Here is a 17,044-nt window from a genome sequence, read left to right on the forward strand (position 1 = left end):
AGGACTGGAACTCACAGGCACCTGGGGATTGGTCCAAAGTCACCCAGGTGGCTTTCATGTCTAGGGTGGGACTAGAATTCACAGGCACCTGGGGATTGGTCCAAAGTCACCCAGGTGGCTTTCATGCCTAGGGTGGGACTAGAATTCACAGGCACCTGGGGATTGGTCCAAAGTCACCCAGGTGGCTTTCATGCCTAAAGCAGGACTAGAACTCACAAGCACCTGGTGATTGGCCTAAAGTCACCCAGTGTCTTTCATGCCTGAGGCAGACTAGAACTCACTGTCTCCTGCTGATTGGCCCAAAGTCACCCAGCCGGCTTTCATGCCTAAGGCAGGACTAGAACTCACTGTCACCTGGTGATTGGCCCAAAGTCACCCAGCTGAGTGTCCACCTTGGGATATTAAAAAAGGAAAGCAAATGCATAGATGTATACGGGACATGTGTTTGCGTGTCTACGACACGCCGAAGTTTGGAAGCCCGCTCCTTTAATTATGGAAGATGAAGATGGCTGGCGATATAACCCGTTCCCCAAAGCTCGTCAGTAAAAATGGGAGGCATTTTTTTTTACCGACAAAATGCCTCACACTTAACCTGTTCGCCTCTCTTAAGCACGGCTTCCTCGATTTGAACTAGAACTCTTTTCAAGTTCAAGTTTCAAGTTTATTGCATTTATATCCCGCCCTTCTCCTAGTGGACTCAGGGCGGCTTACAGCCAATTAAAACAAAACAATCGATACAAATCTACAAAATTTAAAATCAATTAAAAGATATATTCAATAGGCCTATTCTTATTTTAAAATTAATTAAGAATTAATTATCTACCATTCTCATGGGTTCTGTCTCCCCCCCCCCTAAAATCCCCTTTTTTGTCAACTTGTAGGCCATGAAAAACCAGCGCATTCAGCTGATTCGGCAGATGAAAGAAGACGCGGAGAAATTCCGCCAGTGGAAGCAGCAGAAGGACAAGGAAGTCATCCAGCTGAAGGCCCAGGTGAGCTGGACATTTGGACATTCCCCCGCGGAAGCACCTTCCTTAAAATCAGCTGGCCCGGCACGGAGATCCCAAAGGCGCTTTTTTCAGGATTCAGCTCCATGTCACGTTGCTGCTGGGCGCAAAAAGTGCTTTCAAGATAATCATAAGGCCTGGGAATAGCCCAGACCGTCACCCAATTGCGAAGAGTTGACCGGTCGCCCAGAAAGCGACGTAAAATAGCATTATTAAGTGAGCGAGGCTACAGTTTATAAAGAAATGAGAAGAAAAAACGGGTGGAAACTTAAGCCAAAGGTGGCATTTCTACTGTATACTTTTTCCCAAAAGGTTTCCACCATTTGGGCCACTACTGTAGTATGTTTTAAACGAGTGCTGTGTAGGCGTACGCTTTGAGAGGGAGCAACTGAATTTTGTGTGCCGTTGTGCCCACAGGGGGGAAAAAATGACAATAAAGGTTACCTAATCCAGGGCTTTTCAACCAGTTGTACGGGTACCACCTGTGGTACATTGGCACCTGGCAGGTGGTACGCGACTGTCCTAGAAAAGTGGTAGCGGGGGAGGCGAATGAGCTGAACCGGTGGCAGCACCGCACAAGCCTGAGCGAGAGATGGCTGGAGCTGCAGGGCTGTCAGGGCTCAGCGGAAGCCCCAGGATCAGCGCTTCTTCGGGACTGTCAGGGCTCAGTGGAAGCGCCAGGATCAGCGCCAGGCTCCAGCTGGAGCTCGGCGCTGATCCTGGTGCTTCTGCTGAGCCCAGAAGAAGCGCCGATCATCTGGAATGTTGCAGCCTCTCCAGGGTCTTGTGACTTACATTCAGATGCTTGGCAACTGATTCATATTTATGATGGTCACAGTGTCTCAGGGTCATGTGAAGTGACCAAAACCTGCTGCAACCACCCAGCAGATGGGGGGAATAAAAACCAAACACCCCCCACCCCACTCTTGCTGCCAATCCTCAACAGAAACGCTCACAACAATGAAAACCTCGGACAGGAGGAAGAGTGCAGCCGGGCGGGCAGGCAGGTGTCTTGCTCGGCTGTGGCTTGGGGGGCACTTTTTTCAGTGCCATTGTAACTTCGAACGGTCACTAAGCGAACTGTTGTAAGTCGAGGACTACCTGTACTTCATCACTTTTTTTCCTTTTTTGGGGGGGGGGGGGTCATCAAGTTTTTGACACCTTGCTAGGCGACTGGTGGTACTCGGATGTTGCCATATCCTAAAAGTGGTACAGTGGGTGAAAAGGTTGAAAAGCCCTGACTTAATCTAATCTAATCTAATCTTGTCTCCTTCCTCAGGATCGCAAGCGGCAGTATGAACTGGTCAAGCTGGAGCAGGACTTCCAGAAGCAGGCCACCGTCCTCCGACGGAAAGCCGAAGAAGTGAGGGACCGCTGACACCTCTCCTTTCCTCTTTCAGAAGTCCCCCCTCCGTGTTTCCCCTTAGAATAACCGTAGTAGTCCTCGGCTTTGCAACCGTTCATTTAGTGACCGTTCCAAGTTACAACAGAAGCGAAAAGAGTGACTTATGACCGTTTTTCACACTTAACCGCCGTCGCAGCATCCCCAAGATCACGGGATCAGAATTGGCCCACTTGGCCACTGACTCATTTATGACGGTCGCAGCGTCCCCTTGGGTCACGTGATCACCTTTTGCGGCCTTCTGACAAGCAGAGTCAATGAGGGAAGCCGGGTTCACTTAACAACGGTATTACTACCTTAACAACTGCAGTGATTCACTTAACAACTACAGCGAGAAAGGTCGTAAAACAGGGCCAAATTAATGGAATAGAATAGAATAGAAGAGAGGAATGGAATAGAGTAGAATAGAAACTTTATTGTCACTTTAAATGTACATTAATCAGCATACATTAAAACGAAACTTTGTTGCATTCAGCTCTCAAAAAAACACAATTATGCATGTACCCTCACATACACAAACAAATATGACACAGAAACATTCACAGTCTAGTTCGGCCAAACGAACAAAGTTTGTTACAGAATCTAGTCGTTCCGCTATAAATACTTCAAAACCTCCTCCTAGAGGGGAGCAACAGAAACAGACCGTGAAGTGGGATTGTGTGGGGGGTCTCTAATGATGCTCCGAGCTCTAAGCACATATGAATGCTTACAAGCCATATCCTATATAATGGGAAGCAAGCTTCCTATGATCTTCTCGGCTGTCCTTACCACCCTCTTCTATCTGAGGCTCTGCTGCCACCAAACCAGACAGTGATTCAGTTTGTCCAGACGCTCTCCGTTGCTCCACATCACTTGACTGGCTGCAACGGGTTGTAAGTCGAGGACTGCCCTGTAAGGCTCCATCTCCCTTCCAAGCTTCTGACCTTCCCTGCCGTCCCTCCCAGGCTGCAGCAGCTAACAAGCGCTTGAAGGACGCCCTCCAGAAGCAGCACGATGCCGGGACGAAACGGAAGGTCCTTCAGAACCGGGGGTTCGAAGCGGCCGCTGCCCGGGTGAAGGTGAGGCTCCGCGAACGACCCTCTCGTTCCTTAGATCCCCTCGGATTTCCCGGCAGTTGGGGATAGCAGGCTTGCCTTCTTCCCCGGTGGGCAGTGGAGGATGGGAAGGGTGGCCTGGTGCAAGTGGGAGAGAGAGAGAGAGGCTGCCATGGATTCCCGGGCACCAGGATCCTCTCCTCCATCCCAGAACTGGCTGATGAATGAAGTCGAGATTCTCGTGAGCATACAAGAAGCCCGGCACCATCTAAACGATCTTCTGGATGACCGCAGGACGTTGGCCAAAGAGATTGCGCAGCTGAAGGAGAAGCAGGAGGCTGGCGAGGTCCTCCCGTCCAAATACAGGGTGAGCAATGCGGGAGCCCGGAGGGGAAAGCGGGGGTCCTTCCCTCTTATCTTAATCCAGGTCTTTGGAAGCGGGCTGGGAGGTGATTCCCTCCCGTTTCCTGGCTTTAAAGGAATTTCGCCCCACTAAACTCAGCCTTTGGGTTTTCTTGTTCCTTCCCAGAGACGCACCTTTTCCTACAAATCCATGGAAGTCAACCATTCCATCAGCAAGCAGATTGAGAGCTTGGAGACTGAAATGGAGCTGAGGTAAGAGGATACGAGAAGCTGGCTTCTTCAATCGGGGTTTGTCGACCTCGTCCCCGCTTTAAAACCCGTGGGCTTCAACTCTCAGAATTCCCCAGCGAGTTTTCTGGGCAGTTGAAGTCTTAAAAGGGGCCAAGGTTGGCAGACCCTGCCTTAAGATGATCAAAAGACCAAATGTGGAATAGAGGGAAGGGTTATGAATGACAGCTGGACCCCTCCATAGGCGCAAAGCAGGACAGGCTAGCGGCAGTCATCAAGCAATGGAACGACTTGCCTCCAGAAGTGGTGGGTGCTCCATCACTGGAGGCTTTCAAGAAGAGATGAGACAGGCGTTTGTCTGGAATGGCTTAGGGCAGGGGTCTCCCAACTTGGCCCTTCGATGACTTGTGGACTTCAACTCCCAGAATTCCTCAGCCAGCGTGCCTGGCTGGGGAATTCTGGGAGTTGAAGTCCACAAGCAGGGGTCCTCCAACTTGGCCCTTTTATGACTTGTGGACCAACTCCCAGAATTCCTCAGCCAGCGTGCCTCCCTGAGGAATTCTGGGAGTTGAAGTCCACAAGTCATCAAAGGGCCAAGTTGGAAGATGCCTGACTTAGGGTCTCGATGTCTATGGAGATTCTTCGTCATCCAAATCCTGGTTGTCCCAACGGTGCTTTTTTTCAAGAGGCAACTGGACTTCCGAGGTCAGTAAAATCAGGATCCAGATTGTTGGGGGCAAGAGGCTGGTTCTCTAAACCGCTTAGAGAGCGCTGCAAAGCATTGGGAAGTGGTATATAAGTCTATTGCTAGTGCCCTTCCCTCCCTTCCTTCCTTCCTTCCTTCCTCCCTGTTCTTCCTTCCTTCCTTTTTTCCTTCCTTCCTCCCTCCCTTCCTTCCTTCCTTCCTCCCTCTTCTCCTTTCTTCCTTCCTTCCTTCCTTCCTCCCTGTTCTTCCTTCCTTCCTTCCTCCCTTTTCTTCCTTCCTTTCTCCCTTCCTCTTCTCCTTCCTTCCTTCCTTCCTCCCTGTTCTTCCTTCCTTCCTTCCTTTTTTCCTTCCTTCCTTCCTCCCTTCCTTCCTCCCTTCCTCCCTCTTCTCCTTTCTTCCTTCCTTCCTTCCTCCCTGTTCTTCCTTCCTTCCTTTTTTCCTTCCTTCCTCCCTCCCTTCCTTCCTTCCTCCCTTCCTCCCTCTTCTTCTTTCTTCCTTCCTTCCTTCCTTCCTCCCTGTTCTTCCTTCCTCCCTGTTCTTCCTTCCTTCCTTTCTCCCTTCCTCTTCTCCTTTCTTCCTTCCTTCCTTCCTTCCTCCCTCTTCTCCTTTCTTCCTTCCTTCCTTCCTCCCTGTTCTTCCTTCCTTCCTTCCTTCCTTCCTTCCTCCCTGTTCTTTCTTCCTTCCTTCCTTCCTCCCTGTTCTTTCTTCCTTCCTTCCTTCCTCCCTTTTCTTCCTTCCTTCCTTCCTTCCTTCCTTCCTTCCTTCCTTCCTTCCTTCCTTCCTTCCTTCCTTCCTTCCTTCCTTCCTCTGCCCACTGCCAGCAGTTCAATCCTGACTGGCTCAAGGTTGACTCAGCCTTCCGTCCTTCCGAGGTTGGTAAAATCAAGACCCAGATTGTGGGGGGGGGCGCAAGGAGGCTGACTCTGTAAACCGTGGCATATAAGCGGTATATAAGTCTTAAGTGCTATTGCTAAAGCCCGCCATCTCTTTGACCCCCCTTCCACAGGAGCGCCCAGATTGCAGATCTGCAGCAGAAGTTGTTGGACGCCGAGTCCAGCGACCGGACCAAACAGCGCTGGGAAAACATTGCCACTCTATCGGAAACCAAGTGCGGCATCAAGTACCTGATTGGGGAAGTAAGTTTGGGGGGGGGGCGCAGAGAAGCCAGGGGGCCACCCTGGAAACGGCACCGGGACCTTCCTTGCTGGGCCCACGATCTGGCTGGTTGGTACCTTTGAGAGGAGGTCCAAACCTTGGCTGTTCCTCTGCTGGTCAAGAGGTGTGTGTGTGTGTGGCCAGAAGCTCTCCTAACGTCCTCTCCTTGTGTTGGAATTTTCCTTGCTTCTAAAAAACAGCTGGTCTCCTCCAAAGTGGAAAACGGGAAGCTGGAGAGCCGCCTCCAGCAGAACAAAACCGCCTGCGCCGACGTGCACAAGATGCTTCTGGAGGAGCGGAAGGGGGCTGCCGACGCGGAGGCCGAGCTGGAGAGGCGCCTGGTCCAGGTGCAGGAGGAGTACCAGGAGAAGGTACGGCCCGGACCAAAAAAAAAGATGGCGGAGATTCTCCGTCATCCAGGTTGTCCCAAAGATGCTTTTAGATTTTGTTTTTTTCAGAAGGCAACTGGACTTTCTTATTTTTGCTTCTCACCCAGGAAGCTTCTTCAGTTCTGACTAAATGGTGGGGAATGGAAGGATTTATACTCCTTGCAGACAGCTGGTCATTTGCATTCTTTTAGAGGGCCGTTGAGGCCACTTGGAGGTTTATCTGTGTCCTCAGGGTCCCCTGAGCCTTCTGGGAACTGCTGAAAGGGCTGTGTGGTAGACTGGAGAGAGATGGTGTCATATCCCTCCCTCTCTGTTGAAGGAGGGCTGTTGAATTGGGACCGAGGTGGCCTCTTTGAGCCCTCTTTCAACCCAGCGGTCCTCTCTGTCCTGAATATGGACACAGGTAAACCTCCAAGTGGCCTCAACGACTCTCTAAAAGAAGGCAAATGACCAGTTCTGTCTGCAAGGAGTATAAATCCTTCCATTCCCCCACCATCCAGTCAGAACCTGAGGAAGCTTCCGGGACGAGAAGCAAAACCAAAGAAAAACAAGAAAGTCCAGTTGCCTCTTGAAACAGCATCTTTGGGACAACTGAGGACACAGGTCAACCTCCAAGTGGCCTCAACGACTCTCTAAAAGAAATGCAAATGACTGGCTGTCTATAAGGAGTATAAATCCTTCCATGCCCCACCCTCCACTCAGAGCTGAAGAAGCTTCTGGGATGAGAAGCAAAACGTCTTCAAAGAAAAACAAGTTCAGTTACCTCCTGAAAAAAGGCACCTTTGGCACACACACACACACCATTTGCAGAAATGTCGCAATGACCCCCCCCTCATGAAAATGATGAACCCTGTTTTCGAAGAACAGAAATCGCCAGGTCGTCCTCGACCTCCAAGCACAATTGACCCGCCCGCAAATTTCTGTTACTAAGCAGGACAGTCTCGGCCAGCTTTGTCCCATTTCCTGGCCTTTCTTGCCACCGTTGTTAAGCGAATCGCGGCTGCCCAGTTGGCGCAGGCCATCCTCCACTTGCCACAGTTCACAGTTGTGGTTGACCGTTTGAAGTTACAATGGCGTGGGGGGGAAAAAAGTGACTTAGGGCCGTTTTTTCACACTTAACGACCGCGTTGCAGCCTCCTCGCGGTCGGGGGATTGAAATTCGGACACTTGGCAACGGGCCCCTATTTACGACACGGTCGCAGGGTCCCCTTTTTTTGTGAGGTTCTGATAAGCAAAGTCGACGGCAGAAACCAGATTCACTTAACCATTTGTCTGAAATGGGATAGGGTTTCCTGCCTGAGCAGGGGGTTGGACTAGATGACCTCCAAGGTTCCTGCCAACTTTTTTTATTATTGTTATTATTATTATTATTAACAACAATCAGGTTACTCATTTAATGACGGAAGTTAACACATGTGGCCAGAAAAGTCGTAAAACGGGGGGAATTCAGTTTTAACGCTTAGCGACACCTACCTTTGGGGCTCAATTGCGGTTGTACATTGAGTACTACCCATAAGAGCAGGGGTCTTCAAACTTGGCCCTTTTATGACTTGTGGACTTCAACTCCCAGAATTCCTCAGCTAGCGTGCCTGGCTGAGGAATTCTGGGAGTTGAAGTCCACAAGTCATAAAAGGCCCAATAGTTCCCTCACGCTAGCTGAGGAATTCTGGAAGTTGAAGTCCACAAGTCATCAAAGGGCTGAGTTGGAAGACCCCCTGCATAAGAATGTGGTTCAGGGGATCCAGCTTCCCCGTCCCCACCGAGTCCGGCACCCTCAGGCACCAACTCCGAAGCTGGCTTGGAGCCTAAATGCTATTAAGAGGAGGGAGAAAGCCCGGTGAAGCTGTGGATTATGGGACCTCCACTTCCTGGGCCGAGGAAGGCTTCGCCTTCTCTTCCCAAACGCTGCCACCGTCTTTCCTGTCCCTTTGACAGATCTTCTACCTGCTCAGCCAAGTCCCGCAAAACGAAGACGCTGAAAACAGGCTGGAAACTTCCATTTCGGAACGGGAGCAGCAGCTTCTTGAGCGCCTCAGATTCCAGGTAAGGTGGGGGGGGGAATGGCCTTAAATCCGGGAGGGTCTCGATAGCGTTTCAGGACAAGAGGTAGCCGATGCGGACTCTCTTGGGTTGGCTGTTTCCAGCTTTTAAATAACCCCAGTTCCCTTTATCGACTATTCGTCGCTTTTGTCGGTGCCGTTGGAGCTTGGCTAAGCGGTCGCTAAACGAATACACCTGTCTTTTCCTTTCTCTTTGCAGGACGAAGAGCTGGGAAAAATGAAAGAGGTGTTTGAGAAGAACCAGGAGCTGTGCGAAGAGCTGGAGAGGCTCAAGCAGGTGAGTCCGAGGAAGGGCGTCACCTGCCTGGACAGGTAGCCTCACCTGTTTCCTGGCGAAACATCACCCACCCTCCATCTTGCCTCCCGCAGAAGCTGACCATTCTCCAGGCTGCTGGCGGGCAGAAGATCTACCACGTGGATCCCGGACTGGGAGACAGTCCCGAATCTCCTTTTGATTACATCCCTCCCAAGGTGGGTGTTCTCTGGGGGGGGGGGGAGAGTCTTCCGAGGGAGGGGCTGGCCTCACCATCGTCTTCTGTTGGCTGGCCATTTCCGCAAGGCTTAGAAATAGGGAAATTAATAATATTTCCGTTGTCCCGGTTACTGTGAAACGGCAGCCGTGTAATGATAGCGATTTCAAAGCGACCGTGTTGCCTAAAAAGTCTGGAAGTCTTAAGACCATGTTGTTGTTGTTGTTATTTATTAAATGCATTTGCCGCCCATCTCATCACAACGAATTCCCCAGCCAGCTTGCTTTAAGATGGGTGGACTTTAACTCCCAGAATTCCCCAGCTAGCGGTTTTAAAATGGGTGGACCTCCACTCCCAGAATTCCCCAGCCAGCCTGCTTTAAGTTGGGTGGACTTCAACTCCCAGAATCCCCCAACCAGCCTGCTTTAAGATGGGTGGACTTCCACTCCCAGAATCCCCCAGCCAGCCTGCTTTAAGATGGGTGGACTTCCACTCCCAGAATTCCTCAGCCAGCATGCTTTAAGATGGGTGGACTTCCACTCCCAGAATTCCTCAGCCAGCCTGCTTTAAGATGGGTGGACTTCAACTCCCAGAATTCCTCAGCCAGCATGCTTTAAGATGGGTGGACTTCCACTCCCAGAATTCCTCAGCCAGCCTGCTTTAAGATGGGTGGACTTCCACTCCCAGAATTCCTCAGCCAGCCTGCTTTAAGATGGGTGGACTTCCACTCCCAGAATCCCCCAGCCAGCATGCTTTAAGATGGGTGGACTTCCACTCCCAGAATCCCCCAGCCAGCATGCTTTAAGATGGGTGACTTCAACTCCCAGAATTCCTCAGCCAGTCTGCTTTAAGACGGGACTTCAACTCCCAGAATTCCCCAGCTAGGATGGCTGGCTAGGGAATTCTGGGAGTTGAAATCCACCCCTCTTAAAGTCGCAGAGATTGAGAAACACCATCTTAGTCTGTAGCTCTGTGCTTCAAAGCTGCCCATAGTTTGCCTAAACCAGGGTTAGGCCACCTTGGTTTTTTTATGACTGGTGGACTTCAACTCCCAGAATTCCTCAGCCAGCCATGCTGAGGGGAAAGGGAGAGGTTTCTAAACTGAGCCATGCTGGCTCAAGAATTCTGGGAGTTGAAGTTCACGAGTCATAAAAGAGCCAAGGTTGCCTACCCCTGCTCTAAACTAATAAAGTCTACATTAATTAACATTAATTATGCTTTCATATGTTCCTCTAACTGAGGGGTCTTCAAACTTGGCTCTTTTATGACTGGTGGACTTCAACTCCCAGAATTCCTCAGCCAGCCACGCTGAGGGAAAAGGGAGAGGTTTCCAAGCTGAGCCATGCTGGCTCAGGAATTCTGGGAGTTGAAGTCCACGAGTCATAAAAGAGCCTACCCCTGGCCTAAACTAACCCTCTGAAGTACTCTTTGCCCTTCCTTCGGCTAAAAACTCAGATGTCTTCCCTCCTTCTTCAGCCGAAGTTTCGCCGGATGACCAGCGCGAAAGCAAAATCCGAAATGAGTCCCGAAGACCCCTTCTCCGAATCCTCTGAGTCGGCAGAAGAAGCGGAGGATGAGTGGGTGCCGCCCAAAATTGCCCGAGGCATGAGGAAGAGCATTTTAGGGGTACGTGAGTGACAGGGAGAAATCCTCCTTCATGTCACTCTCCTCAGTTTTCCAGGAGACTGCTCCTGAATATGGAGGCTCGCTTTTTCTGTCTTAAGCTGGCAGCCGTTGAGTCGAATTCCTTTCTTTCTTTCCCTGCCGAAAGGCGGACCAGCCAGGGGTCTTCAACCTCGGCCCTTTCACGACTTGTGGACTTCAACTCCCAGAATTCCTCAGCCAGCGTGCCTGGCTGAGGAATTCTGGGAGTTGAAGTCCACAAGCAGGGCCCTTCAAACTTGGCCCTTTGATGACTTGTGGACTTCAACTCCCAGAATTCCTCAGCCAGGCATGCTGGCTGAGGAATTCTGGGAATTGAAGTCCACAAGTCATCAAAGGGCCATAGTTCCCTCACGCTGGATGAGGAATTCTGGGAATTGAAGTCCACAAGTCAACAAAGGGCCAAGTTTGAAGACCCCTGGTCTAAGCTCCTTCAGTTCCAGATATGAATCTTTGAAGTAAAATGAGTTTAAAATGAATTATTTCAAATGGACAAAGGGTGTGCACGCGCTCACGGGAGGGATCTGAAGGCCTCCATATTGCCAGACGGGAGTGAGATGATTGGTTAGATGCTAAACTGCAATTGCTAGGAAGAATTTCCGCAGGCTGGAATTCTGTGAGCACCAGGCCCTGGGATTCTCTAACTGGGTCTTGAGTCCTTCCTTCCTTCCTTCCTTCCTTCCTTCCTTCCTTCCTTCCTTCCTTCCTTCTTACCTACCTACCTACCTACCTACCTACCTACCTTAAGATCTGGGTTTCTTTCCTTTTTTCTTTTTCTTTAGATTTTCTTTCTGCCCTTTTTTCCATATATAACTCAATACACCTCATACTCCCTCCTCCTATCATTTTCTCCACAACTGTAAGGTAAGCTGGGCTGAGAAAGAGGCACTGGCTTAGCATCACCTAGTCGGCATTTTTGTCTAAAGTAGGACTAGAACTCACCGTCTCCTAGTTGATTGGCCCGAAATCACCCAGTTGGCTTCTGTGCCTAAGATGGAACTAGAACGTAGAGTCTCCTACTGATTGGCTGGCCCAAAATCACCCAGCCAGTTTTTCAGGCCTAAGGCAGGACTAGAACTCACCGTCTCCTGGTGATTGGCCCACAGTCACCCAGCTGTCTTTCAGGCCTAAGGCGGGACTAGAACTCACCTAGTGATTGGCCCCAAAGTCACCCAGCTGTCTTTCAGGCATAAGGCGGGACTAGAACTCACCGTCTCCTAGTGATTGGCCCCAAAGTCACCCAGCTGTCTTTCAGGCCTAAGGCGGGACTAGAACTCACCGGGTCCTCGTGATTGGCCCCAAAGTCACCCAGCTGTCTTTCAGGCCTAAGACGAGACTAGAACTCACCGTCTCCTAGTGATTGGCTCCAAAGTCACCCAGCTGTCTTTCAGGCCTAAGGCGGGACTAGAACTCACCGTCTCCTAGTGATTGGCCCCAAAGTCACCCAACAGTCTTTCAGGCCTAAGGCGGGACTAGAACTCACCGTCTCCTAGTGATTGGCTCCAAAGTCACCCAGATGTCTTTCAGGCCTAAGGCGGGACTAGAACTCACCGTCTCCTGGTGATTGGCCCACAGTCACCCAGCTGTCTTTCAGGCCTAAGGTGGGACTAGAACTCACCGTCTCCTGGTGATTGGTCCCAAAGTCACCCAGATGTCTTTCAGGCCTAAGGCGGACTAGAACTCACCGTCTCCTGGCGATTGGCCCCAAAGTCACCCAGCTGTCTTTCAGGCCTAAGGCGGGACTAGAACTCACCGTCTCCTAGTGATTGGCCCCAAATCACCCCGTTGGCTTTTATGCCTAAGGTAGAACTAGAACTTACAGTCTCCTAGCGATTGGCTGGCCCAAAACCGCCCAGCCAGTTTTTCAGGCCTCAGGCAGGACTAGAACTCACCGTCTCCTGGCGATTGGCCCCAAAGTCACCCAGCTCTGTCTTTCAAGCCCAAGGGGGGGACTAGAACTCCCCGTCTCCTGGTTTCCCAGCCAGCCCCTTTGCCACCACCCCACCCTGGCCCTCCTTCACTGTCTTCTCAGCCCACCTGCCCGTCTTCTGGCCTTGGGGGGCGGGGACTGTTGGGTCTTGGCGTTGGTGCTTTCCTTCTCACCGTCCTTTTCCGGTGGGGTGTGTGTTCTCTCCCTGACTTTTCTCCTGGGGCGGGGGGAATCTCCTCTAGTGCACCTGCCGAGGCCGCTGCGGGAACAAGCAGTGCGGTTGTCGGAAACAGAAACTGGCCTGCTCGGAGGACTGTCGTTGTGAGGGAGAAAAATGTCGGAACCGGGAGAATGGGTTTTTGGTGAGTTCCATCCGGTGGGGAAGCCTTGTTCTGGACAGTTTGGGAAAAAGTTCAGAGAAGAGCAGCTAAGAGGATCCAAGGCCTGGAGGCTAAAGCATACGAAGGACGGCTGCGGGACTTGGGTTTGGCTAGTAGTCTAAAGAAAAAAAAGAAATAGAGGGGACATGATAGCAGCGTTCCGGTATTTGGGGGGGGGGCTGCCACAAGGCAGAGGGGGGGCCAGGTTGATCACCAAAGCACCAGAGGGCAGGACGAGAAACAATGGTTGGAAGCTGGTCAAAGAGAGAAGCAACCTGGAATTAAGGAGAGACTTCCTGGCAGTGAGGACAATTAACCTGTGGAACAGCTTGCCACCAGAAATCCTGGGCGCTCCATCACTGGAGGTTTTTAAGAAGAGGCTGGACAGTCACCTGTCTGAGATGGTATAGCTCAGGGGTAGGCAACCTTGGCTCTTTTATGACTCGTGGACTTCAACTCCCAGGATTCCTGAGCCAGCCATGCTGAGGGGAAAGGGAGAGGTTTCCAAGCTGAGCCATGCTGGCTCAGGAATTCTGGGAGTTGAAGTCCACGAGTCATAAAAGAGCCAAGGTTGCCTACCCCTGGTATAGGTTCTCCGGCTCGAGCGGGGAGGGGGGGGCTGGACTAGAAGACCTCCAAGGTCCCTTCTAGCTCTATTCTATTCTATCGCATAATTCTATTCTATTCCTTATTCTATTCTATTCCTTATTCTATTCTATTCCTTATTCTATTCTATTCTATTCCTTATTCTATTCTATATTCTATTCTATTCAATTCCTTATTCTATTCTATTCCTTATTTTATTCTATATTTTAGTCTATTCTATTCCTTATTCTATTCTATTCCTTATTCTATTCTATTCCTTATTCTATTCTATTCTATTCCTTATTCTATTCTATTCCTTATTCTATTCCTTATTCTATTCTAGTCTATTCCTTATTCTATTCCTTATTCTATTCTACTTCTATTCCTATTCTATCATTCCTATTCCTATTCCTACTCTATTCTATCTTATTCTATTCTATTCCTTATTCTATTCTATTCCTTATTCTATTCCATTCTATTCTATTCTGAATCTATTCCATTCCATTCCGTTCTCCTCTGACACATCTGGAGGTCAATTGGCCGGGAGAAACTGCCTTAAGCTTCCCGGTGACTCCCTGTTTTGTGTCGGGAAGTTGCTCGGAGCCAGAAAAAGGGACTCGGGGACGGACCGAGCTGGTCTCTAGACTGCCCCTCCTGGTCCAGCTCCATCTTCCGAGTGTAAGCTCGACCTGGCTGATGCCCGCCTGCCTTTTCCTTCCCCCCTTAGGGGCTGCTGAGCGACGAGCTGATAGGAGACCTGCGGGAGAGGACCTTCACCCTGGAGGACCCCACCCAGGTGACCTGCGGGGACACTTTCTTTGCGCCCCCCATCACATCAGCAAGGGTACAAAGAGGCCGTCGGGGTGGGGTGGGGTAAATGAATTTGGGGGGGCTCTGAGCTTTCACGGGGGGGAGGAGGAGGCTGTGGCTTGGGGGGAAGCAGGGAGAGGCCGTTGTTTAGCAAGCCGATCAACTGGTGATCTTTTTTTTTTTAAAAAAAATAACCAATAAAAGGTAGTCCTCGACTTACGACGTTTTGTTTAGTGACCGAAGTTACAACGGCATTGGAAACAAGGGACTTGGGGCCGTCGTTTTTACACTTAACGACCGTCGGGAGGTTCCCCCGGGGGGGTCACGCGATCCAAATTCTTTTTGCCAGAGTGGGGTAAAGCGAGTGGCTGCAATTCCCCCTTGACTTCCATCGGCTCACATTGTCTCTTTCTCCTTTCCTCTCCCTCCCTGTCTCCCCCTCCTTCCCTTCCTCCCTCTCCCCTTCCTACTCCCTCCCTTCCCTCTCCCTTCCTTTCCCCCTCCTCCCTTCCCTCCCTCCCCCTTCTCTCCTTCCCTCTCCCTCCCTCCTTCTCTACCCTTCCNGCGGGAACAAGCAGTGCGGTTGTCGGAAACAGAAACTGGCCTGCTCGGAGGACTGTCGTTGTGAGGGAGAAAAATGTCGGAACCGGGAGAATGGGTTTTTGGTGAGTTCCATCCGGTGGGGAAGCCTTGTTCTGGACAGTTTGGGAAAAAGTTCAGAGAAGAGCAGCTAAGAGGATCCAAGGCCTGGAGGCTAAAGCATCCGAAGGACGGCTGCGGGACTTGGGTTTGGCTAGTAGTCTAAAGAAAAAAAAGAAATAGGGGGGACATGATAGCAGCGTTCCGGTATTTGGGCGGGGGGGCTGCCACAAGGCAGAGGGGGGGGGGCAGGTTGATCACCAAAGCACCAGAGGGCAGGACGAGAAACAATGGTTGGAAGCTGGTCAAAGAGAGAAGCAACCTGGAATTAAGGAGAGACTTCCTGGCAGTGAGGACAATTAACCTGTGGAACAGCTGGCCACCAGAAATCCTGGGCGCTCCATCACTGGAGGCTTTTAAGAAGAGGCTGGACAGTCACCTGTCTGAGATGGTATAGCTCAGGGGTAGGCAACCTTGGCTCTTTTATGACTCATGGACTTCAACTCCCAGGATTCCTGAGCCAGCCATGCTGAGGGGAAAGGGAGAGGTTTCCAAGCTGAGCCATGCTGGCTCAGGAATTCTGGGAGTTGAAGTCCACGAGTCATAAAAGAGCCAAGGTTGCCTACCCCTGGTATAGGTTCTCCGGCTCGAGCGGGGAGGGGGGGGGCTGGACTAGAAGACCTCCAAGGTCCCTTCTAGCTCTATTCTATTCTATCGCATAATTCTATTCTATTCTATCCCATAATTCTATTCTATTCCTTATTCTATTCTATTCCTTATTCTATTCCTTATTCTATTCTATATTCTATTCTATTCTATTCCTTATTCTATTCTATTCCTTATTCTATTCTATAGTCTAGTCTAGTCTATTCCTTATTCTATTCTATTCCTATTCTATTTCTTATTCTATTCTATTCTATTCCTTATTCTATTCTATTCCTTATTCTATTCTATTCCTATTCTATTCCTTATTCTATTCTATTCTATTCCTTATTCTATTCTATTCCTTATTCTATTCTATTCCTTATTCTATTCTATTCTATTCCTTATTCTATTCCTTATTCTATTCTAGTCTATTCCTTATTCTATTCCTTATTCTATTCTACTTCTATTCCTATTCTATCATTCCTATTCCTATTCCTACTCTATTCTATCTTATTCTATTCTATTCCTTATTATATTCTATTCCTTATTCTATTCCATTCTATTCTATTCTATTCTGAATCTATTCCATTCCATTCCGTTCTCCTCCGACACATCTGGAGGTCAATTGGCCGGGAGAAACTGCCTTAAGCTTCCCGGTGACTCCCTGTTTTGTGTCGGGAAGTTGCTCGGAGCCAGAAAAAGGGACTCGGGGACGGACCGAGCTGGTCTCCAGGCTGCCCCTCCTGGTCCAGCTCCATCCTCCGAGTGTAAGCTCGACCTGGCTGATGCCCGCCTTCCTTTTCCTTCCCCCCTTAGGGGCTGCTGAGCGACGAGCTGATAGGAGACCTGCGGGAGAGGACCTTCACCCTGGAGGACCCCACCCAGGTGACCTGCGGGGACACTTTCTTTGCGCCCCCCATCACATCAGCAAGGGTACAAAGAGGCCGTCGGGGTGGGGTGGGGTAAATGAATTTGGGGGGGCTCTGAGCTTTCACGGGGGGGAGGAGGCTGTGGCTTGGGGGGAAGCAGGGAGAGGCCGTTGTTTAGCAAGCCAATCAACTGGTGATCTTTTTTTTTAAAAAAAAAATAACCAATAAAAGGTAGTCCTCGACTTACGACGTTTTGTTTAGTGACCGAAGTTACAACGGCATTGGAAACAAGGGACTTGGGGCCGTCGTTTTTACACTTAACGACCGTCGGGACGTTCCCCGGGGGGGTCACGCGATCCAAATTCTTTTTGCCAGAGTGGGGTAAAGCGAGTGGCTGCAATTCCCCCTTGACTTCCATCGGCTCACATTGTCTCTTTCTCCTTTCCTCTCCCTCCCTGTCTCCCCCTCCTTCCCTTCCTCCCTCTCCCATTCCTACTCCCTCCCTTCCCTCTCCCTTCCTTTCCCCCTCCTCCCTTCCCTCCCTCCCCCTTCTCTCCTTCCCTCTCCCTCCCTCCTTCTCTACCCTTCCTCCCTCTCCTTCCTCCTCCCTCCTTCCCTCTCCCTCCCTTTCCCCCTCCTTCTCTCCTTCCCTTCCTCCCTCTCCCCTCCCTCCCTTTCCCTTCCCTCCCTTTCCCCCTTCCCTTCCTCCC

At 50.5% G+C, this 17,044-nt stretch overlaps 2 protein-coding genes across 2 annotated transcripts in view; both read left to right on the forward strand.

Annotated features, from left to right (window-relative positions):
• The window catches only part of KIF4A (kinesin family member 4A), a 37,011-nt gene extending 20,580 nt beyond the window's left edge, over positions 1 to 16,431 (forward strand). Inside the window, 15 exon segments of the mRNA XM_015826450.1 lie at positions 882 to 992; positions 2,287 to 2,370; positions 3,354 to 3,467; positions 3,655 to 3,810; positions 3,973 to 4,058; positions 5,747 to 5,876; positions 6,096 to 6,266; positions 8,220 to 8,327; positions 8,544 to 8,621; positions 8,714 to 8,815; positions 10,291 to 10,440; positions 12,649 to 12,768; positions 14,099 to 14,215; positions 14,760 to 14,846; positions 16,282 to 16,431. Coding sequence (XP_015681936.1) covers positions 882 to 992; positions 2,287 to 2,370; positions 3,354 to 3,467; positions 3,655 to 3,810; positions 3,973 to 4,058; positions 5,747 to 5,876; positions 6,096 to 6,266; positions 8,220 to 8,327; positions 8,544 to 8,621; positions 8,714 to 8,815; positions 10,291 to 10,440; positions 12,649 to 12,768; positions 14,099 to 14,215; positions 14,760 to 14,846; positions 16,282 to 16,431 — 1,764 coding nt within the window.
• Positions 1 to 17,044, forward strand: part of LOC107297086 (histone H3-like) — a 92,444-nt gene that overhangs the window by 49,499 nt on the left and 25,901 nt on the right. The window lies entirely within an intron of this gene.

The sequence above is a fragment of the Protobothrops mucrosquamatus genome, unplaced genomic scaffold, assembly GCF_001527695.2.
Source record: "Protobothrops mucrosquamatus isolate PMUCROS unplaced genomic scaffold, P.Mucros_1.0 scaffold3145, whole genome shotgun sequence".
Classification (NCBI taxonomy): domain Eukaryota; kingdom Metazoa; phylum Chordata; class Lepidosauria; order Squamata; family Viperidae; genus Protobothrops; species Protobothrops mucrosquamatus.